The sequence below is a fragment of the Oryzias latipes genome, chromosome 13 (genome assembly GCF_053564925.1).
Source record: "Oryzias latipes strain Hd-rR chromosome 13, Olatipes_Hd-rR_3.1".
Taxonomy (NCBI): domain Eukaryota; kingdom Metazoa; phylum Chordata; class Actinopteri; order Beloniformes; family Adrianichthyidae; genus Oryzias; species Oryzias latipes.
In genome coordinates this window covers 14,067,106-14,093,173 of record NC_136249.1, presented here as the reverse complement: position 1 = coordinate 14,093,173, position 26,068 = coordinate 14,067,106, and the positions used below count along the sequence as shown (strand labels likewise).

At 40.5% G+C, this 26,068-nt stretch overlaps 1 protein-coding gene and 1 non-coding gene across 3 annotated transcripts in view; both read left to right on the top strand.

Annotated features, from left to right (window-relative positions):
- Positions 1-26,068, top strand: part of pde2a (phosphodiesterase 2A) — a 211,080-nt gene that overhangs the window by 148,571 nt on the left and 36,441 nt on the right. For both annotated transcript variants that reach the window (XM_023961218.2, XM_023961217.2), the window contains exons 3-8: positions 15,648-15,737; positions 15,920-16,008; positions 20,128-20,237; positions 20,836-20,885; positions 21,130-21,189; positions 25,697-25,853. In XM_023961218.2, coding sequence (XP_023816986.1) covers positions 15,648-15,737; positions 15,920-16,008; positions 20,128-20,237; positions 20,836-20,885; positions 21,130-21,189; positions 25,697-25,853 — 556 coding nt within the window. The remainder of the gene's footprint in view (positions 1-15,647; positions 15,738-15,919; positions 16,009-20,127; positions 20,238-20,835; positions 20,886-21,129; positions 21,190-25,696; positions 25,854-26,068) is intronic.
- On the top strand, positions 4,535-4,633 carry mir139 (microRNA mir-139). The gene has a single exon (NR_107158.1). It is a non-coding gene; the product is annotated as a microRNA mir-139 (primary transcript).

Sequence of the window (26,068 nt, the reverse complement as noted above, 5' to 3'; positions counted from 1 at the left end):
GGAACAGAACCAGTAAATGCTTGAAACAATGTCCAAACATAAAAGAATTTAAATATAGATACAGAAAGATGATCATGGATAAATATGAGCAAATACAAAAAAATACAGAATGTCAGCATTTATAAATCTGCATACTTTGACAATACGTTTTGTTATTCATTTGCATGTTGTTTGGAAATGAAAATTACATGTATATATGTACATATACACTTGGGTAGGGCCCTGGACTTTGATGGTGGGAAAGTAAGGGCTTAAGGTAAAGGGGGGTGAGAGTTTATAAGATTTTTCTTCTTCTCACTCCCTTTTGGACTGGTGTTTATATAATTTTTTTTTTGTTTTGTTTTATATAATTTACTTGTCTTTTTCTTGTTTTTTTTTTGTTTTTTTGCAAGTTTAGTCTCGTTTTTGTCTTATTTTGTTATTTTACACTTGTTTCACTAGTCCAAAATAAAAAGAAAGAAAAATCATGAAAATGGATTGTGCCATTGTCCTCAATGTAGTAAGTGTATTGTAAAGTACTTGTAAAACGAATGTAAGCTGCACGCACTTATGACGTACGGGTGCTGTCGTATTGTACCCTTACACTGCGCCCTAGTCGTTAGTTAGGTGTGAGTACTGGCTACTTACTGACCACACACAAATACTGTACGCACGGGGTGTGCAGGTAACACATAAGTGCCTTTGGGACACCGGAAGGATGTCCACACAAACAACACTCTGTCTTATTTCTTCATTTCTGTCAGGCTGAAGACAAGGATTCACACACTTATCACGTGAATAGCACTCACAGGCTGCTTGCACAATTTGAGGCGGGGTTAAAAAAAAATTAAGCTCCACGTGACATGCCTGTGTCTCTCATACTTCACCCTTACGTGTTGTATAAATTTTCACTAGGACCTGTCGCCTGCAGCATGCTGTAGAAAAAATTGCATGAACATTTTCTCACTACGGACTCACTGAGCGATCTACGACCTTGATATTTTGTGCGGGACACCTGCGTGACCCCTACAGGTTTGCCCATTTTTCACCCGCAGTATCCACCCATAAGGGCAGTTGTGACATCAAGTTCAGAAATGTACCTTAGACCTTGTTGGAAATGGCTCTGCATTGTCTTCATTCAAGATAATCAGACGGCTGCGGTTTCCCACAGCTGTAACATACACAAGTGTGTCCTATTTTTGCATCAAAACAATCCTATAGATAGATTGTTCGACGTGCAGGATCGGGAAGACTCCAGAGTGAGGAAAAGATGACTAAAGAGTGACACGGAGCTGCAGAATGGCGCAAGTGTGTGGGTGTCTGTTCCTGAACAGAAAGAGGCAGATTAAAATAGAACAAGAGCCATATGACGAGAGTGAGACTGTCAAACACCTGCAGAGGAGAAGGAGACGGCAGAGTCATGATGGGATGTAAGGGATAAATGAAAGGCAGGCAGGTGACAAAGACCGGTGTCTAAGAACGAGCGAGGAAATGGTGAACAGTGAGAATACGGCGAACATTGGAGGAAGCCAAATGACAGAGTATGAATCATGAACAGATGGTAAAAAGGTTAGAAACAATGGGGGAAAGAAAGAGGAAGAGGATGAGAAAGGAAGATCATTAATGTGGCTTCGTGTCTCGGTCTGTGCGAGTCAGGCAAAAACATTGATGGACACCGATGAGCACTCCCAACGGCAAGAAGGAAAAGTAATGGACTACATTTTTACTGTCTCTACTAAAAGCTGCATTTGCATGGCGTGCTTTTATCCTTTTTTTTTAGCGACCATGATATTTAGACAACCCTGATTGGCAGTTGCTGACATTTAGATGAACGCGGCCTCTCAGTGAGATCCTATGACGACGCTTGAGCTACAGTCGGATCTCACAGGTTTGTCTGATTTGTACCAGAAACAATAACATAACAAGGAGGAGTTCTCCTGAAAACAATGAAACAACCACAACATTTAGGAACTTTAAGAGTCAGGGAAATTTATGAAAGAGCCGGTCCAGCTGATGCTGGACTGTGGCGGTGGTGCAGCAGTGGCTTCTTACGAAACCGTGTCAAAGCTCACCTGAAACAAAAAGAGCCATGAGACAAACAGCTGCGTACCCCGGCACTTATTCATTTCTCATTAGCCAGAATATCTGACAAAACAGCGGAGGAATCACTATAAAGGCAGGACACAATAGATTTATATGGGCTTGAAGTTTTGTTTGACATCATTCTATCAAGTGTAGCAACATCAACAAACTTTGAAGAGACGTTAGATCTATAAAATAAAGATCAAATGTTACTCGCAGACATTCAAACTCAATGAATGCATTAATTTTTCTTTACAATGCCTGCAGGGTTCCAAAGTGCTTTTCAATAAAAAGAGAGATAAGAGCGAAAACAAGAATTTAATAAAGTAAGAACAAAAAGGTTAAATTTCAGCAGCATATTACAAGAGACATTAAAATGTACAACAGACAATTTTATTTCTAAAGTAAGTAAAACAAGTCAAAGAAAAAAATACTATAGTATTAAAAGTATTAAAAGCCACTGATGTCATGTGCAGTTTTATTTCATATCATTGATGCCAGCAACAGAAAATGCACCCCAGTGTTTCTGCCGTGGTAGACCTTAAAACTCTAGAATGGCTGTGAACAGTTAAATGCTCTGTTAAGTAAACTGGAACAAGACCGTGTAGAGCTTTAAAAGCAAACAGTAAAAGTTTAAACTGAATTCTAAAAGAGAGAGAGCCAATGAAGTGACATGAGGACTGGAGGGATGCGCTCGTCTGCTTGACAGTCGTGCTGCTGCATTTTGGACTTTCTGCAGGCAGTTTAGTGAACGCTGAGTGACACCAAAAATACAGAGAGCTTCAATAATCTATCCGAGAGGTAATCACAGCGTGGATCACTGTTTCCAGATCCCTGTGGCTCAGGAAAGATTTAGCTTTTGCTAAAAGAGGGAAGTGATACAAGAACATTTTAACAGCACTGTCAGTCTGTTTGTCAAATTTAAAACAACTGTCAAAGCAAAGCCCCAGATTTCTGCCGTGGAGGTGTCACCAAAAACAATGGTCTCTGTTTTCATCTCATTCAAATAAAGATAATTCTGGCTCAAGCATTGATTGACATCATAAATGAACTCAGTTAGAACCATTGACTGTATATGAGAACTGTCACCCACAGACAATGGTTTTTACTTCCAGCTCCAACCAAATGAGTCATCGTTCCTACAGCAACCACTCTCACTAATCAGGAGTGATCTTGTTGGAAGTCCACACCTCTATCACTTGAAAGTGGGCTACACAAAATCTGTCAAGCAAAGGTTTTGAATGGTGGAGCGGGGGCGACCTACATACTTTTATTGAAGCATCTGATTGGTCAGTTATTAACTTAAATTATGTGGCCTACAAAGAAAAATAGGATTAGAAAGGACAGGTTGAAAGAAGAGTATCAGAGCAAGAAGGAATATTCTGACAAAAAGAATGAATGAGTAATAACCTTTGGTAATTGTTATCTATAACCTGTTTGGAAAGCCAAGGGGGAGGGATTCTCACATACAGTCAATGGTTAGAACATTTTGTGTACAACGTCCCTGTTTTTTACTGACCCCTTTAACATCCAAAAGGTTAAGCTTTTTTATTATTATTTACATCATAATAGCATCCATTTGGTGTTTTTAATAGTTATACTAGTTAAAAGATGTCATTTGTGCTTCTCATTTCATTTGATTCCACTGGTTTCTGTGTCATCATGTTGTGCATCTCTGTCAAAAGCTCAGCCACTGAATGAAAGGCTGACAGAAGCAGCTGTTAAAGCTGAAATGATCTCGTAACAGATCATAAACGTGTTTATAAAAACCCTCCCTGAGCGAGGACCAGCATCTGATGAGTCAATAAGAAGGATGTGTTGTTTATGTTCATGTCTGAGGGTCCACTTGATGCAAAGCTTTTTCAGAGAGACAATTTCTGAGTCGTTAAACACTCAAAGTCTTTTTCTCTACTTTGACCATCTGCTCTCGTCCCTGGAGAAACTGATTTTCAAATTACCAGAATGTGTGACTGCTTTTATCTTAGGTCTAAAAAAAAATTACTCAAAGCTTGAACGGAGCAGAGGAAACGTAAGGTGGATATGGGACACATCCGAGTGTTCGCCAGCCTGTCCTGAAACACTCCTCTTCCCAAAGCAACGTGTTGGTTCCATCAGCCAGCACCTCTCCACCTTCACGGGCCTCCTCAAGTGGTCTCCACCTTTCGACTCGCTCTTTCAGGTTTTGATTTGTGTTCCTCACTGGTTCTGTCTATCATCCATCTCCCCTGAGTCGGGAAATATTTATTAATCACTGTCTGGCATTGGTCCCCGTTTACTAAATTTCCCTCAGAGCTGCTGAAAAGTCCCGTCTCTTCTCTGAATCTTCGCTGGCACGCAGACACAAGTTGGTTAATAGTAACTGCACTGCTGTTTTGCCGAGCCGCTTCACGACTTTGTTTACTCATGTGAGAGGGAGATGTTTTTATTGGGGGGACTGACATGTTTTGTGTCTCTGTGCGTCATGGGGGCCCCTTATTATGGCCTGGCTGTATTCTACAGTGCATGTGTCTCCAGTATGTTAGTGATGCTACTGGAGACTCGGCTCTGTTGGAATAACAACCAGGACCCAACGCAGCTCAGCCCCACACCCCCGCACCCCCACCCCACCCGTCCTGTCACTCTGAGTGTGTTCAGGTGTTTGCCTCCCACCCCTGCTTCAAGCTGATTTAAAGTCAGTCCCCCCCCCCCATTTGTTTATCAGCTGTCACTGTGCAGACTAAAAATCCATCAGCATCAATAATTCACCTGAATGTTAAAGAAGGGGAATCGAACAGTTTGCCTCTTATCAGTTTAAAGATCCATCGATAAACAGGATCCAGCAGGTGAAGCGAACAAACAAACAAGCCGGTGATTTGTTTTAATGTCCAGAGGGGCGAGTCAGAACAGAAGAACAACAGAGATTAAATCAACAAAGAGAGGGGGAGGAAATTAAATGCAGATGATGGTGGACTACCTTCGCCGTTAGACCAAGGTGGCACGTCCTGAAATGCAGCATGGATTTGGTCTTGCATCAGAAATACAAGAGGAAGCCTAAAGGCTCCGCTCAGCTCATTAAACTAATCATCCCAGCTGACTATTTACCTAAAACAAGTCGTTATCCAACATGACCAATTTAGAATATTAGTGTTCATCTAACTGGCTAATCTAATCTGAGTCCCTGAGGAGTTTGTGTAGCGTTCACGACATTCTGGAGCGTGATCCAGCATTATAGTATATGTGCATTTGCATGTGTGGTTTTCCAGCAAGAGAGCCCTCTGTGAGGCTGTACCGCAGTGTGGAAGGAGAACTGCACCTCTCAGAGCAGAAAAGCACAATGGAGGGTGGTGGGAGAGACAACCTGTCATCATTCTCACCTACCATATTGAGATGTATAATAATAATAATATTAATAAACATCAGTGTCCACTAATCTGTTCGTGTAATTCTAGTCATTTCTATCCTCAAAATCCCTGTATTTTGCACATTTCCTGTTCATTTACAGAGTAAGCTGTGAGGTTAAGCAGCACTGAGCTCCTCCTCAGAGCAGATTGCGCAATCCCATTTAAACTGGGTCTTTTTTATACACTATAGACAAATTTATTGGGATGGCCAATGGTGCAGAGATAGAGTGGTCGACCTCTGATCGTCGCAGGTCGCAGGTTCAGTGTTTGGCTTACCTGCCCATGTATCAAAGTGTCCCTGGCAAAGACACTTAACCCGACATTGCCCCTTGTGGTTATAGATTGGAAACAGCGTTTGGCAGCGGAGCCGCCATCAGTGGGTGAATATGTGTAAGCTTGGTGAGTGGGACTGTGACTGTAAAGCGCTTGGGCCTTCAAGGAAAGTAGGAAAGTGCTTTATAAGTATACAGCATTGACCATTTTTTCCTATTTATTACATGTCCTCATTTTCCATTTAAGATGTAATGTATTTCATGTTCGTCTTTCAACTATCTAGTGGTCGATCTGACCTAAAGTCACAGTGAAAAGTCACAATGCGGGTGGTAATTCTGCCTCAGTGTTTTTCTTTGGTGTTTCCAAATAAAGTTCAATAGGAGTCTGTTATTTTATGCTTTGTTTGGACTGACTGTGTCAGGACTCAAACTTCTGTCTCCCCTTCCGACACCTAGGGAGAGCCATCTCCTGAGTATTTACTTTGTTCTCATCTTCACTACATCTCCCATCAGCCACTGCTTGCTGTTCCCAGACCTTGTACCAGCTCTTCAGCATTCAGTAATCACCCCCAGTGTATTTAATCGTTCACCAGGCTTTGCTCGGTGCAAAGTTTTGATTTGCATTTGCTGACAGGTTGAGCGTTACTTCTCTGACTCTTCGTGTATTTTGACTTTTGCCTGTTTTGCCTTTGCTCTCACACACCCTTGCCCAGTTTGTTTGCGGATTCTCTTATCCATCCTCTCGAGCCCTGTATGTGTTTGTCAATAAACACGGTTGAACATGGATCCAAAGGCCTCTGCCCTTTCGTTGCAGAATGCAAAGCTGTAATATCATTAAAATGTCTCAAAGTTGGACTTAAGATCAGAATGTGTAGTAATAAGTAATTGGATGATCAATGTTGGACCAACATATCCTCAATGAGACTGAGAAACAACTAAAACTAAAAGAACATGAGGAGACATTTTACCCTCAAGTAACAATGATTTTAATCCAGATGAAGAGACACGAGGACTCCATTTACAAGTAAAGATTACACCAGCGTGAAACTGTGCGCATGAGTGAAAGAGCACGCATCCTCTGTGGGGCTGTGTCTATGGTAAATAGTCTGTCTGTAGCATTCAGCTGGGGGGGGGCATACTGACTATACGTTTTGCATTCTTCCTCAGCCCAATACCTGCTATGTTTAGAAAAAGAATGTTGATATGAAATGCAATCAGTAGCTGGTAAATATATATTGGGTTAGTTGGTTTGTAAATCTGACTCTGAACGAGTCAGTGCCTCAGCCACAAACCTCACCACATGTCCCTGCCGTCAATCCAGGACATTTACCACAGCAGGGGTCTGAGTAAAGCATCACAAAGGACCAGAGTCATCCGGCACTAGGACTTTCCCATATTCTATTCTCTGGTAGGAAATACAGGGGCAGAGTTAGTTACTATTCCAAAACTATCAGACTACTGAAATCCTAATGGTACCTTCAGTGATCTCGAAACTGTATAATACTTGATTGAAAACACTGAAGGTACTGTGTATGTCACTGTTAGTCAATGGCACAGTTTAGATTTACAGTAATATGCCCCAAAACACCCTACCCACACTTTTGTTTTCAACCCTACCGACACTTGTGTTTATTTAACCATATTTGTTTCTCGTATTTTATTACATTTGATCATTTTAGTATTTCATTATCTATACTTTTGCAAGGCACTGCTGTTGTACCTCTCAGTTATTTTTTCGAGTCAGCGATTCTTTCCTGGTATTTTTTACCTTGTGTTGATGACAGTTGAAAAATAATACACAGTTGAAACTCTCATTAGAAATACATATAGACATTTAACAGAGTCAAGAAAAATACAAAGTTATCAGGAAGCTGCTTATCACTAAAAATGTTACTTAAAATGCATTTTTTAAATAATCAGCAATGGTCCAAAGATAAAACAAAAGTCTTGTTTTTTTTAAAGGTGCCATGATATGAAATAATTAAGCACAGCATTGTTCAGAGAGACGAGCTTTGCTCTGTTTTAGAAATTAACATCAAAGGTGCTGTATGTCCATTTAAAAGCAATTAGTTTCTTATAGCCGTGGGTGGTTTTATCGCTGCAGGGAGAGGAGGGTCAGAGGAAGATGATAATTATGAAATATGATACGCTAAATACCCAAAGGTGAAATGGTTGCACGCATGCAGCAGTTTAAGCCAGAATTAATTAGACTACGTTTTTTTTTTCAGCCATGTTTTTGGCCTGTAAATCTATTTTGTCCGCTTTTAAAAGGCAAAATTGATAGCAGAAGCTCCAATAGTTGAGTCTGTCATTTGATCGTGAACATTTGCATGTTTATATTCACACTCAGTTATTCTGAGATGATTCACTTCAGTGAAGCTCCTGTAATCCTAATTACAAAACATATTTTTGAAGAAGAAAAAGGTTTCTAATTCTGCAGCTCATTTAGCTTCAAGAGTTCTCTTTCTGGGCATTTCCTCATCTGTGTTTTCCAACTTTTTGTTTTTACTATGCATAGTTTAAAGCTAAGCTTATTATTTACAAACTTTTTGCTTGTTTTTGCTTCAAATCCTATTTATTCTTATATTTGAATAAAAAAGTTTTGAAAATTTGGTTTTGGGAATAAATGAAAGGTAAGGAAATGAGTGAGTAACAGATGTGGGATTATGAGGAGAGCATCAGCGTTGTTCTACCACTTATTTAATATCCTATCGCTTCACTTTTATAAACAGTCTATTGAAAAGCATTATGATGTCATAATACCACTACAGTATTATAAAACTTTGGAAATCTTTAGTCTTGACAAAAGGAGAGTTTATTTTGACTGTAGTCACTTTAATGATGAACATAGAGGTTACCGTAGGTTTTCTGTCGATCAAACTATAATGTTTAATTTCACATTTAAGTCAGTTTTAAGCCCACTGGCTGAATGTATACATGGGTATTAAAGTCTATTCCTGCAGTCATGTGATGACAGACGGGTCATTTTACAAAAATATGACATTTGACCAAAAAATGTGTTGTTTTTTTTATATGGGTAAGAGGTCCTCTCTGATTTGGCTCAAATGAAACTTTCTGCCTTTAATCTTGGCTTTAAAGTCATGGCATCTGAAATAAAAATATTTCTTGAAACGTTTTTCTTCTCATCCAAGTGGCATCATCAGTCAGAGTGGTGCTGGGAATCCATACTGTTCAGATTCGATCTTGGTTTACCTTGTTAATGTTTTAAAAAGATGCTGTAGTTTTTAATGTTAGCGGGTCAAATTTGACCCGCTAACATTAAAAACTAAAAAACTCAGTCTCAAAATACACTAAAAAACATGAGGTATGATCTAATATATATTTTCATCTCATACAGACCGTCAATAAGCTGGAGGATTGTTAAAGTATAAGAGAGGATAAACTTACAAAAAGAGTTAAAAACCTGGTTGAGGTTCAGCATTATAACTGTCAAATGTTTTAACGGGTCAATTTCACCCAAACACAAAATGAGGGTTTGATTGAAATGCAAAAGAAAAGTACTTTGCTCTCCGTCACTTTTTACTGCGGTTTTATTGGCTGGAAATCCTGCTTGTTTATTGGACATTTCTCCCTCTGCATATTCATTATGCACGTCGTCTTTCGTGCTGTTAAATGAGCAGCTTCATATAAAAAACAGGTATTTCACAGCTGAACCTGAATCAGTGTGTGCACCCTCCACTTTGTCTGGAAAGCATAAAATTGAGAAGTGACTGACTTTGGGGGAAAGTCGCAGGAACAGGAAACATTTTTTTGCTTTTAGCTGCTAAAAATAACAAAGCAAATCCAACATGGAAGCATCAGGCAGTTTCAGGACAGAGCTTTGTTGAAAAGCACTTCAGATCCAAACAATGTCGGATTAAGAAAAGAAAAAAAAAACATCTCCATTGTCAAGGTATGCAGAGTAGACTAAAATAAGCCTAAATGCATAAACATTATCTGGCCTATTTCTGCTCTGGAGGAAACTATCTCCACACAACACAGAAGCGATTTTGCTTCATCCTGCTAGCAACCACTCTGTCCGTGTAGACCTAATTTAACTTTCAGTGAGATGTCCTCTTGGAGTTATGCTCAATCCCTGTCTATTAACTTAAATTTACGAGGACTGGAGTTGAGGGAAACAGCAGAAACAAAGCGTAAAATGTTACCCCTGTTTCTCTGCCTCACTTACATTTATTAGCTGCTCCAGCTTGTTTCACCGTCAGGCCCTGCGTCTCTGTAATCTCATTACCATGCCAATGTAGCTTTAGGCCAATAACTGTGTTCTTAGCTTTTTCGCACCAGCTGCTGCGCAGCTTCACAGGGATGTTTTAGGCTTAAGTGCTCCCCTGAAGAGTAAATTCAGCGGCGCTCTCACAGGAGAGACGAGCGCCGCGTTAGACACCATGCACCACACGGCCCCCCACTTTACAGTCCTGCAGTAACAGAGCAGGAAAGAAACAATGGAGACTGTGGCAAGTATATGGCTCTTTAATGTATTAATTACAGCTGGAAAATTGTTCCGTAATTGCTTAAATTGTGTTTCTGATGGCAGCTTGTAAAAGCGAACATCCATTGCCTTCAGTTTTCTAAATGGCAACTTTATGGGAGCTGAGTGATCTCTAAAATGTCAGATGAAACACTTTTGACCGCAAAGTTAACCATCCAGCTTAAGTATTCGACAAGTGAAACGTGTTTTTAGGGGCTCCAAGTCAGATAAAGAAAAGATTAAGGGGTTTTATTCAAATGCATTGGTTATTTCTTAGTCCCAACTGCCCTTACAGGTGGACACGGGCTATCTCCAGGCGAAAACTTGGCAAACCTCTACGAAGAACGTAGGTAGCCTGCAAAATATTTTAAACCACTCAGTGAAGCCGTAAAATATTTCACCATTTAACACTGGAGAAATCGCCAGTGACACCTAAATAGCACATGACAAACAAACTCTTCAACCATTAAAATCAATGCAAATCAGCTGATTCTGATTGAGATTTGCATATTACCTTTGCATCGTTATGAAACTCTTAATGTTAGTAAAGTACAAACTGTTTTTCACTGGCACTGAATGAGTTGATTTAAATTGATTGTGTAAGTAAAGTAATGCATATTAGCTTTTTCTGAAGAGCAGCAGTAATTCGTCAAAAATTCACCTCTGACTTGTGGGCAGAGCTGTTGGCGTGGAGCAACCCCATCCCCACTTCCCGTCACCCATCTGTTTAAATCGTCTCCCCTCATACCCCCAACCTAACATTACTCTTGCAACAAAAATGACAAGCAATAATTTTAAACCAGATACCAGCTCGGACGAGGAAAACAAAGATGTTCATGGATCTATTTGTCTAAAAGTGGATGTATCAGAATGTAGTGGAGCTGTGACCCACCTAGCATATTTTCTACGTCACAAATAAGATAATTTTTAAACTGCATTTTTTGTAAGTCCTCATGTGTGTGAAATTCGCATGTGGTGACTAAGGAGTCAGTATGTGCACCTTACTAACAACTAATGTGCAGCTTCAGTGTAACCGTACAACAGCATCAGAAGGACGTCATAAGCGCGGGCAACTAATTTTAGCCTTATTACTACTTCTCGATACACTTCCCACATGCATGACAATTGTATGTTCCATTTTCATGATATCTTGATATCGACCCCTGATCGAATATTGCAGGTTCGATTCCCGCCTTGCACGCCCATGAGTCGATGTGTCCTTGGGCAAGACACTGAACCCCACCTTGCCCCTTGTGGGAGGTTGGCGCCAGTGTTTGGCAGCAGAGTCGCCACCAGTGTGTGAATGTGTGTGTGACTGGGTGAATGGGTCTATGACTGTAAAGCGCTTTGGGCCTTGTAGGTAGAAAAGCGCTATTTAAGTATACGCCATTTACCATTACCATTTAAGATGCTGCCAATCCTTTTTATAACTGTCCACGAGCCCGAACTACCAAAAAACGGCGCAGACTTAGGCGGGAGCTCTAATAACCTGAACTGCAAACCTTTGGTCTTGTGATAAAAGGTGTGAGTGACAAGCAGATGGAGAAAAGTAGGGATCAATATACAAACTAAAGGGTTTCAGTGGAAATGTACACTTGGGAAATCACGAAAAAAATGCAGACAAACAAAAAAAATAATTAGACCAACAAGGGGACAAAACACAGAAAGCAATTTTATAAAAAGATATTTCAACCTACCTCAGATGAATGGGTGGTTTGACCAAATTAATGATGACAGTAATTCCATCTGACAGATTAGTGTGGAATCTATAAAAGCATTTATGAAATGAAGCAAGAATAACTTAATCAATGCTGGTAACTACGCATCTACGATTTCTATTATTGCATTTCTCAATCAATTTAGATAAAAGCTTTTGTCAAATTCCCCTAAATTGAATTGGCATTAAAGGAAACGTGTTTGGATGATGGTCGTGCTTCAGCTTTGATGCAATTGAAGGATTTTATTGTTGCTGAGTGGAAAAAGTCTCCCATGTTTTGGTTTTAGGTTCCTTCCTTCACCCATTAGGCAATTAAAACTTTGAATTCATCTTATTAGAATCTGCTGAAAGGCTGTGGTGTGTGTGTGTGTGTGTGTGTGTGCGCGCGCGCGCACGTCAGGTTGTGTGCAGTCATGGGTGCAGACGCAGGTAAATTAATGTAACAGATGGTTTGAGGTACATGGCGAGAAATGATTGTGAAAGGTCAGAGGACAGAGGCTGACATTTACCGAGGCATACGTCTTATTATCAGAGAAAAAAACTCCACAGGCACATGCACACGTGCACCCATTCCGCTCACACACACACACATAGTGAATGCTGGTCTTGAGTTTGCAGCAGAGCAGAGAGGATGAGGAGTTTGTCTGCGTTAAAATCCGTGTTCAATCAAACTTGTTTGTTTTGTGCGAGCATCCGAAGACGTGCGAGTCACACCGACTCTCCTCGCTGCAAATGCAGGCTTGGCACTGATCCAACTTCATTACAACCAGGCTGATTGAGTGATCAAAGCTAATCACGTTTAATCATATCTAATCATATGTAATGACCAATACTGGCTGCACTGGCAGGACAACACTCTCCTGTTCTCCTCCCCTCCTTCACTTTTGACACCCCCCATCACCTCGTGCACCCTCACTGTCTTCATCTACTACCACCCCCTCCTCCACTGCATCCCTGTTTCCCCTCAGTCCAAAACCAGGCTGAACACAGATGGAGGAGAAGAATAAAGATGAAAATAAAAGGGGGAAAATTAAGAATTTCACAGGCAGATGGACGCTGTCAGAGACGCTTGGCAGCAGGTGCTGCTTGCTGCCCCGTTGGGGGGCTTTTTTTGTACACCTAGGACAAAGTGCTCCTTCCTTAAACCTGACCGCCAGCCCCCTCAGAACCACATTTTCCTTCTCTACTTTCACATTCACAGCACAGCTTTAAGAATGCGCCAAATCTAAGCCTTTGTGGTCTCTGACTTTATTTTTCATCTCTGTGATTTAATTCCCCCTGAGATATTTAATCAGACTAAAGTTACACTAGTTACTAATGCAGTATGAAAACTGAAACTCGGTGAATTCAACTAAAAACCAAAGTAGAAAATGAGACGAAATAGGTAATGCTTTGAGGTGGTTGACTGACATGTTTGTGAATGATGTAAACAAAAGACAAACATCCCCAAAACATCTGAACCCCACTTCTATCCTACTTGCTTCTCTATCTTCCATTTAGACCAGAAAAGTAGCTCCAAAAAAATGAAAACACTTGCATCTCATAGCTATATTGTCCTTTTTTAGGCATTAGGTTGCTTCAAATGCTGCACAAGTCCGATGGTCAAACAGCATCTGAATCACCCGTCCTCTAAGTCTTCCTGACATTGAAATTACCTCTGCAAATCACCAGCTCTGGCAAACAGCCTAGTGTGCAGAATCAAGAAAGCAGCCCTAGTTTGAACTTCTCTTTCAAGCTTCTTTTTGTTTATTCTTCATACATCTCTCTTATATCCTCAGAGCTCAGAGCAGGCAAAAGCGGTTTGTTCTTAGTACAGCGTGAAAGCTGTGTTTGCGATCAGCAGCAGCAGCAGCAGCATTGCTTTTGTGTGCGTCTGTTGAAGAGGTGTTCAGGAACGCTGCTGAGCTGCAAGATAACCAGCTTTCGGGCAAAACTCTGAGGCCAATAAGCAATCATTTCAAGAGTAACGAGCGGAAAACTCTTCCTTTTGAGAAAAATACGGGGGGAAAAGCACGCTTTCGTTTAAATTTGCTGGCAAGCTGTAATGATGGGAGAGGAGACAAGACAAACAAAGTGCTCTCAGTGTAGACGGAGGATACGCTTCGCTGGGTTTGTTTCCAGCAAACCCTGACCTTTGAAGAAGAGCAGATATTGGAGCACAGTCCTGCTTTCAAACCATTGACTCTCAGCTAACACAGAATTCAGATCTTTAAAGAGAGGCCTCTGCTCACATATGTTTGTATGTTTTAATGCTGGAAATGTTTAGATAAATAGTGGCTGAGAGAAAGCTCTAACCCTGAGAGGGGTGACCAAAAAAGCTTCTTTTGTTAAGTTGTTTTAGACATCAATTCTGCGTAAAACTCTCCATTCTTTAGTGACAAATACAGCAACAGAGAGTAAAAATTAAATATCTATTTTTTATGGCCAAAGATTTGCTGCAGTGATGAACTTCGATGTGGAAACATTTAAAAATTTAAGCTGCAACCAGCGTGGTGTGGCCTGCTGGTGCTAACCACCCTTGCCTCCCCCTTTTGACCCCCCCTCACTGGTTGAGTGACTGTTACATGCCCCTCACCCTCCCCCTTCTACCCCTGCCACCCTGGTCAAAGCAACTGAGGTTTTTCGTTAAACATGCACACATTCCTAATATGTTCTTATTGTCTATTATATTGTTTCATTCAGCTTGAGCTAACAATTCTTGTATTCGATTTTCACAATATTATAGTGAGGGGGGGGCATCAATCTCACCACTCTAACACTGTTTAAAATCTTCAAAGTTTAAAGGAAAGATTTGTTCCAAAAGGGCTTCCAAATGAGAGATCAAAATCCCCAGGAGATGTTCAAATTTGTAGAAAGTATCAAAGGTCAATTTTATGGAAAATTAAACATGGCAGGGTCAAAGGTCAACACAACTTCAGGTGTGGTTGTGGACTTAACCTGGTGGTGTGTGTTGTAATTTTTATGAAAATCAATCGAACCAAAGTTTTTCTTTCACATATTATTGGAAAATTTGTCAAAACATGACCACCAAGCCTTAGGTCTTGTGGCCATCCCATAATTACATCAACATTTTCTTTGGATATCCTTTCGTTTAGAAACTTTTGTTTGTTGAGTCCCTTATGAGATTTTGGTTGATGATTTCTCCTTTTTTTATTTTGTCTTTTTTTTGCGGGGGGGGGGGGGGGGGCTCAGCAGGTACCAGGTGTGTTCAAATTTTGGTGAGTTTTGAAATCTAAGGTGGGGGGAAATTTTCACTCAAAGGTGCAGTAAAAAAGAATTGCAAAAACAATCTGGTCCCTGCAGTCCAGGACTGTTGTTGAACAGAAAAATGTTTTTCTGGGTTAATTTACTCAGAAAAAACCTGGATAAAAAATCCCCCCTCCCTCCCATCCCCCCATTAATTTTCAAACACTCAGTGAGTTAATAGCAACTATGAAAGCCATCATGCCTTCCACGTTCACTCTCATTTAATGAATTAGCTCCCAACCAACCTTTGTAAATGAATATTCGAGTGTTTTGTTTTCCACCTTTCCTTCATGAGGATTGTGATGAGCAAAACGAGCTCTGACATCTAAAACAGCTTTCCAGAGGCTTTTGCAGCCTTCCGGGGTAAATATGTGTGAGAAAACGTGGTCCCACAAAGATAACAAAATGAAGGCTCTGGGTTTCCATAGCTTTTCTGATCTGGTGAACAGGCGGTCCTGATGGTTTGTGTTTGTCTTCCCCCACAGGATGCCTTGCTGCGACTGGCAGCAGTGGTGGATGCCCGCTCTCTGCGAGCGGCCCTGCGAGACAGCATCCAGGAGCTGCTTCCCAGCACGGTATTTGCTTTGCTTCCTATTTAAATTGTTTTACCTGAAAAAAAAAAATAAAACAGAAGTTTTGATTCAGTCGGGTGTAACTCTGACCTGATAACAGCCCCTCACAAATTGACGAAGCTCATCACTTCTTGTATCAATTAGGATCTGATTAATGTGGCAAAGGACTGTGTGATTTATTCCAGGAGTGCGTGTGCGTCTACCTGCTGGAGGGAGACTTCAGGCTTTTGTCTGAAGAGCCACCGCATGAGCTGCCGGAGGAGGGGAAGATCAGGTGTGTACTGTTTGAGCAGCAAATCTCAGCCGTTTCCACCACACTAAGTCACGGCGTGTGCTGATGCGCCGCTGCATTGTTGCTGTGATTTCAAGAGAGGCAGTACATCAATGTGGAAAAAAGATGGGAGTTAATAAAGATGGCTGTTTTGTGCACCTGAGTGAAAATCCCATCCTCAGCTCAGACATTGCGGTGTCACCGAGACGGATCTGATAATCAAGAAAACACAAAGACGTCCTCCGTCTGCCACATCATTGTTCCCTCACCTCATCTCCTGCTCTTATTTTTCCATCTTGTTCAACATCTATACGTCTCTCTGACAGGCAGTATCTCCTTGTCTGTTCCACTATTCCATCCTCTTTCCCCCCAAGCACTGAGCTGCCCGTGATTTGGTCTTTTTTACCCTTGCAGCCTCCCTGGTGATTCCTCCTTCTCACATTCAGTTCCTCTCCCAGTGGAGGCATTGCAAGCCTCATCTCCCAGATAACGTTCCTCCTGCCCCTGGTGAGGCGCAGCGATCTTCCTTCTGCTCTCTGAAGGTCCAACACATGTTGTGATGCTGCACGTACTGTTCGGTCCAATCCAGCAAACTTGTTTGTTTTGTTGAACAAAAGTAAAGTCAAACTTTGAAGAATCCAACGGCACACTGTTACACCTGGGGACAGCACAAACAAACCTATTTAAGGCTGAGCGCCCATCAGGTGTAGCAGAGAGACTCAAAGAACTACGGCCTTCATGACTTTTTCATTTCCACTTCAGCCGCCTGTTTTCAAAACCTTGGCACAAACCCACAAACACACACCAACTCCAGCTTTTTGTGAGTTCCTGAGAGAGGCCAAGAGCTATGAAGGTGCACTCTTCCTCCAGTTCACTTACTTTTTGACAAATGAAAGTGTTTGAACCACACATCTCACAAGACTACTAAGAGTTGCACTGGAAAATATTTTGTTATTTTCAATTCTCACCACCAAGAATTCTTTAAAAATGTAATTTATAAATAATGCAAATAATCGATTAGTCAGTGGTGCTCCGGTTAATGCTTGCTCAGTACGAGGCATCAGCACTTTTAATGAGATCTTTTGGCCTCTGATATTGATCACAATTAAAGTTTCTTGGAAATGCTTTAAAAATATGGTCTAATCAAAAGGATGTGGATGCATTGTGTATTAAAGACATTCCTTTTATTATTTGACTTTTTTGGATGTTGTTTTGTGCTTTTAAACACCATTAAAACATCCTTTGTATTCAGTGATGTTACTTTAAATACCTTAATTGAATTGAAATTTATATTGTATTGGATCCCTATGAGATGCATAGATAGAAGAGTGGGAATTATTGATTTTCAAACATTGGTGCTTTCAGTGGACCCAAGCGTGTCACAAATGTCCACAGAAACGTTAAAATATGTGTCTGCTGATGGATCCCGCGGGAATTTAAAAGGTCCATGAAGTGGGTCTGAATTTGGATCAAATGTGAGATCTTTTGTGATGAAAAAGGGATCTTGTGATATGTATCCATTGCTCTGGAAGACCGTCCCGCCTGCAGTATAAACTTTAGACTTGTTGGTATTCGTCCTGGACTCCTGTGCTCTGTTCCATTCCAATTCAAATAGAAATTCCTGGAAAGTAAAATACGCAGCAGTCTTTGTAGATGGGAGGGAAACAATACATAACTCTCCAGATATACTTGAGCTGCACTTTAAAATCCTTGAAAGAATAATTTAGAAGAGCCAGAAAAAATGATGCAATATAAATGCCAAAAGAAATATTTAATGGCAAAAGGAGAGATCCAAGATTAAGATTCAAGACAGTACAATAGAAGGGGGTGTTGGTGGACACATGTGGACAAGCTAGGTCAAAACCCACAAACAAACCAAATCTAATGGAGGGGCTTTCCAGACTGTGGTTTTAGAGCAACCAGCAAAGGCCAAAATGTGTAAATCACTTGAGAAGAAAGTCAACTGAGCTTTAGAAAGTTGGACTCAAAATTCTCATCCAGGCAGTTTTCTTCCAATTCCATCCAACCTGCAAACACTGCAGTGGGATCTATTTTCATCCTGCACTAGGATTTCCAACAAGGAACCCGGCATTCGCAGTGCCTGTGAAAAAATATCAATTAAAAAACAAATGAAGATCTGTTCAGGTTTAATTAGTATTAGGAGAAAACTGCTGTCTTTATTTGAGCTGACCCCATACAGGACCTACCAACTGGATGATGTTAAATCTCTAAGACCAAATAAAATGCTCCCCACCCACTGCAAAGTGTTGCTGGGGGATTTCAATTGATATGATGCAGTGTTGGTAATTACCAACTTGACAACCAACATTGCTCTTGTGACTGAAACCACCAAGCTGGCTGTTCTGTTGAGCTGACCCTCCTTTATGGTTTGTGTAAACTCTCCAATTCCAGTGGAGACTGTTATTAAAGTCTTAGTCACATGCAGCCCTACAGGGGGGTTGACCTGTACCGGTGCTGCCGGTTTTTGGGTTGTCCAAGACCATGGAGGGTCATAAAGAGGAGCGGCCACATCTTAAGGGGAGCACAGGTGTGTCTTGCGGGTTCAACACCATCGGTTCCTGATAGTGCCTATTCTCAAGCAGAAGAGTCTGAAAAAACTGTAATCAGCGTAAATAAATTATTAACAAACATTACCTTAACATGCATTTAAACAAACACACACACACACATATATATACATATACATACATTGTAGGTGAAACATTTCTTAAACACATTTAATTTGATTCGATTTATTTTTGTTTCAAGCATTAATTGTAGTCAATACAATAAAAAATTCACACAAAAATTCATTATAGAAATGATGAAATGCAAGGATAAAAAACAAAGACACACTTAAATCACATTTGGTTCATTAAATATTGTGATCATTAACTAAAGTCAAGTAGAGCTTGATTTACTGCTTGAAAAGGAGTGGGAAGAAGTGAGTTTATACTATCTGCTTCTGATCAGATAGATTATTTTCAAGCAACAAAATCAAGTGCTTATTTATGATTTATGATTATCTTCGGAAAACATTAATTCACGATTTCAATCAACAGTAACTGAATCTCAGTAAGTGAATCTCAAATTATTTTACTCTTTTGGCCAGCTGTTGTCTGTTTTTATAACCTAAATTAATTTATCTGAGCAGGTTGTGGAAAAAAATCACTACAATCTGAATATATTTGGTTGTTGATTTGTAATTTTCTTAGATCAAATAATGTGTTTTATTTCTAAATGGTTGAATACATGATGTCTGTTAACACACCAAGTGATCACAATGCTTTTTTTTTTCCTGTTTACTGAACCAAGTTGGAAATGGTTTTGTGATGCTTTAAACAAAACATTACCCAAAGGTCAACTGTATCTCCCCAATAGAATCTTTTCTGATTGAAGTGGGCTTTTCTTCAGTAAGCTAAAATAGATGCACTCTTGAAAATCAATGCATCATGCAGAGATTTGGCTGCCATGGTTTGAGGGGATTTCAGACTCTGTGAGGATGTAACGGAGCGGCTGCAACCATTCCTGTTTGTGTTTGGGGAAAAAAGGCGCAGCTATAGGGATTAGCTGATTTGTTATGTGAAGCACAAAGATTTTGAATTTGCCTATGTGTTAAACTATTTGCCATCCTTTCTTCTTTCATTTCCATATTAATGTGAGTCTGTGTGAGTTTGTGTGAGTCTGTGTGAGTCTGTGTGAGTGCATGCATTAACCAGTCCAGAATCAACAAATCCCTGTCTCATATTTTAGCATAAAAATGCTGCCCTCTGTCTAACATACAACAAAAACTCTGACTAGGCCCACACCTGGTTTCACATGTGGCCAAGTCTTTCACGTGCACACATGTGCGCACATGCTCAGACACACTGCTGGCTGTATTGAGTTCATATAATTACACTGTGAATAATAGCTCTATTCATCAGGGTTTTGGTTTGTGCAAACGAACATCAAGCATCTGCTTTTTCCGTCATTTTTTCCATTTATCACCCACTGTCTCCCAAGACTCTTCATCCTTTTCGTCTCGCTTTACTGTTTTGAGACAGATTTCATAGGTGTCGTATTTCCTGGAACCTGAGTCAGACTAAACTAAACTTGTGTGTATGTGTGTGTGTGTTGCAGGAATATGGTGGACCAGCTGAGGCGATGTCAGTGCGCTGGTTTCCCTCCATCCGAGTTGCCAGAAAAATACAGGATCTGCCTCGCAGCACCGTTACCGGGGCAGAAAAAAGGTGCAGTTTTGTGCTTCGCGGTGGGTCAAACAAGGGCTTGAAGGATGTTCCTGGACCAACATCTGAATGTTTGCTCTGGTTGGAGGATGTGTGAGCATGTAGTGCTAAGAGATGTAAGCGTGTGGGAGGAGAAAGGAAAAAAACAAAACAAATGAAAGGAGATAGAGAGGGAAGTGGCAAACAAGAGACCATGATTGCATGGAGAGAGGTACGGAGCTGTGTGGGCTGCAGAATTGGACAAGAGGCCCAAAAAAAGCAATGAAAGGTTTTTGATGAGAAGACAAATGTTTGCCTCCGATGCTCCGAATTTACTTGCATAATAAAGCAGAGAAGAATGTGGAAATAGAGGCAAACATGAAATATTTGTGTAGAGAAAAGGGTTCGGCATCCTCTTTCTTTTGTGAAAAACTCCTCTCTATAATCTAATTTTTCTGCTAATGATTTGTTATGTTATTCGTTTAAATAGTTTTATACAGACATAACAAAGAAGAGACTATAATAGGGTGAGAAGGATTGGGGAATAGAAGAACAGAATGTGTTATACACAATAATGCAGTCTGTATTCTGAACCTTTTTTTTATTCCTTCTTGTCTTTCAGCGGTTGTAATTCCCATCTCAGATCAGGACAAAGTCCTTGCTGTCTTACTGGTGAGCCCTTTTTATCCAAGGATGTACTGAGAGGATTTGAAAAAAAAGAATCAGTAATAAATTAAATTCTCCTGATCATGTCATCACTTTCTGCTCCTCTTTTATGAAAAGGAAGATTAATGTGAACTGATTTAATTTTAGTTAACATACACAAATGAAATGAACTCTGCAGAGGCATCGGGCTGGTGTAGTAAAGCAAAAACAGCCTCCTGCTCGGCGTTCACTCTCTGTTTGTGTGTCGTAGGTGGGCTGCAAGCCTCTGTCTGAACAGGATGAACTGCATCTGAATGTGCTGGAGAAACATGTGAGTTTTTCTTCTCTGTTTCCTGGTTACCAAAAGAATATGCAGCAGAAAATGTATGAACTTTATCTAAAGTGTTTTGAAATTAAGCCACTTTTACAAAGAATGCAGCAGGTTATACCATCAACAAATCACTTAATGCGAAAAATATATTAACCAACCAATTCCTGGGCAAATGGGCATTCACACGTCCTCTGACCTTTGCTGGGCAGTGGACAGCCATTGACTGTAAGACAGGGGTGTCCAAACATTTTGCAAAGAGGGCCAGATTTGGTGTCAGATTACCTCCATGCTTTTGTTGTAAGCTAATAAAAAAAATTCAAACCCCACTACTTTTCCTTTCTATCTCTCAAAATCAAATGAAATTTCCCCAATGGACCACCATGTAATGGGCGGAGACTGTCATGTCAACTTTGCCACAACTCTACAAGGGCTAGTAATAGAATTTAGCCAATCACAATCAAGAAATCGCACAGAGTTCTTAGAAAGTGCTGGTGACCACATATTATTGATTTATTAAAAAGTCTGCCTGGCCGGTGGAAATTTGAATGTGGGCCAGATTTGGCCAATGGGCTGGACTTTGGACATGCCTGCTATAAATTGTTTATTGATTTGCTCTTTTATTCATTTTAAATTTATTTAGACTGAAGATCTTTGGGGGGAAAAAACTTTCATCATGGTTAATGATGACAGTAAAGCATGACATTACGTTTCAGAAATCAAAACTAAATTCCAAATACCAAACCGTAGGTTATGGACGACAAAATAGCTTATTGAATGTAATTATCAAGATTTCAAACTCATTTTTTGTCTCTAAACTAAGCTGTGATTTTCTGAGTTATAGATTATTCATGTTTATGATATTAATTCATTCGCATTTCTTCTAAAAAATGATTGATGTTTGAAAAGAAGCAGAATGCTTCTGGGTACGTCATTTCTCACTTCATGGGTAAGTAATAAATGATGATTATCAGTTTTGGTGGAGGTCAAGATGTCTACAAATCCAGAAAAAAAAATACTTTCAAGTGGTTTAATGCCAAGATTTAGCATGGAGAAAAAGGAACAACAGCACAGAGAAGCAGGTTTTTGTCATTGTTAAGCAGTTGGAGGATGGAGGGGTGATCAATGGGGCTTATGTCTTGGACTGCAGCCAGTGACTTAGAGAACATTTCACTGCTGGAAAGAAGAATGGGTTCACTCCAACGGCTTCTTGAATAAAACTCCACGTGTTCTGTTTAAGAAAAGAAACCTGCAGTGCATTAAAGACCAGGGGCCTGTTTCACAAAGGAGGTTCAACCAACTCTGAGGTCAAACCTGAACTCTGAGTTGGTCAATCGAGAGATTGACAACTCTGAGTTTTCAGTTTCAGAGCAGCTGATCCGCGTTAGATCAATCAACTCTGAGTGGACTGATTCGGAGGTGAGCGTGCGCACCGCGTCTATAAGAAGCCATTATCAATGGAGCGCAGATATCACGAGTCACCATGGCAACCGTGAAAACAAAGAGGTCTGTGTATTTTTCGCCAGCTGAACTTGACGTGCTGCTGCAGAGTTGCAGTGAATATGAGAACATATTCCAGAAGAAAAGCAACACCGCTGCATCTGCAAAACAGAGACAGTTAGCGTGGAAAACATAGCTGCTCAAGTTAATGCCTAAGTTTGCATTTAAATCATTGTTATAAATATTGACTGTAATAACTTTTTAAATAGCGTAAGGTGTGAAATAAAAAATGGTGATATTTAGGTGTACTTTTGAAGTGTTATTCCTGGTGTAAATGCATGAAATGCTGCATAGTGTACAGAACCAATCTGGGGGAAAATGCATTTAACGTCGGTAATGTTTAGAGGACTTTTTTGTTAACCTTCCCCTCTAGCAAACGTTGGTCATTTTAATATTAATACATGCAATTGTGTTTTTAAAAGTGAACTTTTGTCTACTGTTGAACCTTTCGCTGCGCAAAGACTTCCTTCTTTTCTCTCGTCTTTCCGACCGTGCGTGGTCAAAAGCGCAGGGGAGATTTCCTTCAGGGCTGAAGGGAATTCTCCTTCGGGGTTCACTTCCCGTTGGAAACCCTCAACCTCCAGAGCGGAATAAGAATGACTCCAAAACAGTTATTCTGGGAATGACACCTTCTCCGTCCTCCTCATCCGTGCTCACCCCACCCCCCCCCATCTGCACCTGCAATCGCCCCTCCCCTTGTCTCTCGTGGATTGCACCCCGCTCAGCACACACACGCTGCAACACTACCCCTGTATTGATCAAGTGGTATAGGTTTATATGGGATTAAGAAAGTAAGCAGTGCTAGAAAATTGTGTTTCCAAAAAGTAATTGTTACATTAATCTAATTCAATGTCCCTGATTTCATTTTCATGTAGATGCAATCCTGCAGGAATTAAAAGAAACATGGCAGCAGCTAAAAATGAAGTATAAAAACATAATTCAATCAGGTCAAATGTGAGCATGTCATGGATGTAGGCTTTGTTGACAATATTTGACATATGAAACATCTACATAGCAAGACCTAATGTTGTTTTCATTTTGTATATGTAATTGACTGCAACGAAAAACGGTAACGCTCAAACAAAAACGTATGGGGAAATGACAAAACATCGAGTCGAGGTCTCAAAATCCTCGTACGACGTAAATGTAATTCTCTACGAATTAATGCAGCCTCCTCATCTATTGGGTCCTCCAAAAAAGGACAAGCCATTCTTGTCACTTAGATCGCGTGACGGAAATGTGGGCAATGAAGGTTGAAGCCAAATATAGTGCTTCGTCTTTAAAAAGGGGAGGGGACCGGCAAAAACTTCGAGTTTGGAGAATAAAACCTGCTCCCGACCAGGTTAGGTTCACAGCATAAGTAACCATGGATACTGACTCCGAGTAAAAGTTAACTCTCTTTCAGAAACGGGTTTGACTTACTCTGCTTTCTCTGGTTTGACAAACCTCCGATTCTGAAACGGAAAACCCAGGGTTTCCCTGATTTCCGGGTTTATGAACTCAGAGTTTACACTTAACCTCCTTTGTGAAACAGGCCCCTGCTCAAGATTCTGACTGAACAGTGTTTTTGTTGCAGAAAGAGGAAGAAAGATCATCAACCTAGAAGAGATTCTTGCTTCAAACATTTCCAAATAAGGTGTCACCCAACTGATTCTGTTCTAGGGTTTTAAAATAATAAATGTTGAACTTTTTAAAAAGTTCTTGTTTGGTTGTTTACAATTACTCAGTATGAGGGTTACACTGAACACCTTGTGTTGTAACTCATTCATCACTTTTAAAGCCCAAAGTCATAAAGTAGCAGTTTGGTCTTACTGGATTGGGTTGATGTGGTCCCACCAGCACGCCAACCAGAAAATGAGCAGCTTTTTTTCATCTCCATAGTTGGAGAGTCAAAAGGGATGACTGGATAACTCCTAGATAGAGGGAATAAAGCAGCAAGCAATGTATGCCCCACAGGCGCCTTCGCCGCCCCCATTTCACCCGACCCCACTGGCAGAGTAGCTACCCTTCACTCTCTCCCACCGGCCCTGCCACCCTGGTCAAGCTACACATGAGAAATTCCTTTAAATTAAAATATATACTTTTTTCAAAATTTTGTATTGGTTTATATCTCCATAGCATCCATTTTATCTATTGGTTGCCTGGTAGTGACAAGCAGGTCTGTGTAGTTTTGAGAAGATTCTGCAAAAGTAAATTTCTGTATTGTCTTGGAAATGGAGGGGTTTTTGTCAACCATGCCTAAATTCCTAATATGCTCAGCTTGAGACAATTGAATTCATGTATTAAATCTTCACAATATTTCTGTTTAAAAAAAAGCGACCAATAGGGAAATTTAATTTTTGCAAGCACGCCACACTAACGCCGTTATTATTTACAATTATAAATTTGACATTTTTTCCCAAGTAGCTTCTCAATGCTGTTAAAGGAGTTAGGAGGCAATAGATCAAAATCCCTGGAAAATTACATTGGTATTAATGCTTTTTTTTTTGGAGAATTAAAGATGACAGCCTCTTCCCAAGGTTAAAGGTCAATGAAACTCTGGTTGTGGGGTTTTTTTTTTCCACGAAATGGCCGCCAAGCCCTGTAGCCATCCCATAATAATTTAAAAACTTCCTTTTGGATATCCCCAACAAGTACGTGATTTTTTTCTTTTTTGCTTTCATTCATTTTTTTTTGACAGTTCCACCCGCTGTGATGTCATCCAGTTTTTTGGGGGGTAAAAAAAATTATTTTCACATGGTACTAGGTGTGTGCAAATTTTGGTGTGTTTTTGAGTGTGTGGTGCGGTCAAAATTTTCGTTAAAAAGGAAGAATTGTGAAAAACAATCTGGTCCTTGCAGTCCAGGACTGCTGCAGAACATAAATACAGTAACCCAGCCGAGTGACATCAGCAGTCACTTGATGTCACTTTATAATGAACTACATTAATTGAAAGTTTCTGGTACTGGTTGGTGAACCATCCCTCACCGTTGACTGTGTTGCACGTCTGTGTTTGTGCGTGACGCTGCAGGCCTCAGTCGCATGTGTGCGCCTCCAGTCCATCCAGGGGTACCATCAGAGGCCTCCTCTCAGCCCCTCCCTCCTGCAGTCCCACAATGCTCTGCTGCAGCTCAATGTTTCTGAACAGGACTACTGTGAGCTGGACCACAACATTCTGCAGCTTTGTGGTATGTGCACATGTTTTTACAATAAAGGCCATGCATGATTGCTGTTCCGTCACCATGTCAGGGTCCATGCATTTTAGATTTCCCGTATGTTTGTACAGAAACACAGACCACATACATAGTCATACACAAGCTCAGGTCTGTTAATAGAGTGAACCCCTGAGGATGAAAAGCTCTGGGAATTCTGTCAGTGACAGAAGGAGCTTTCAACGGCCACA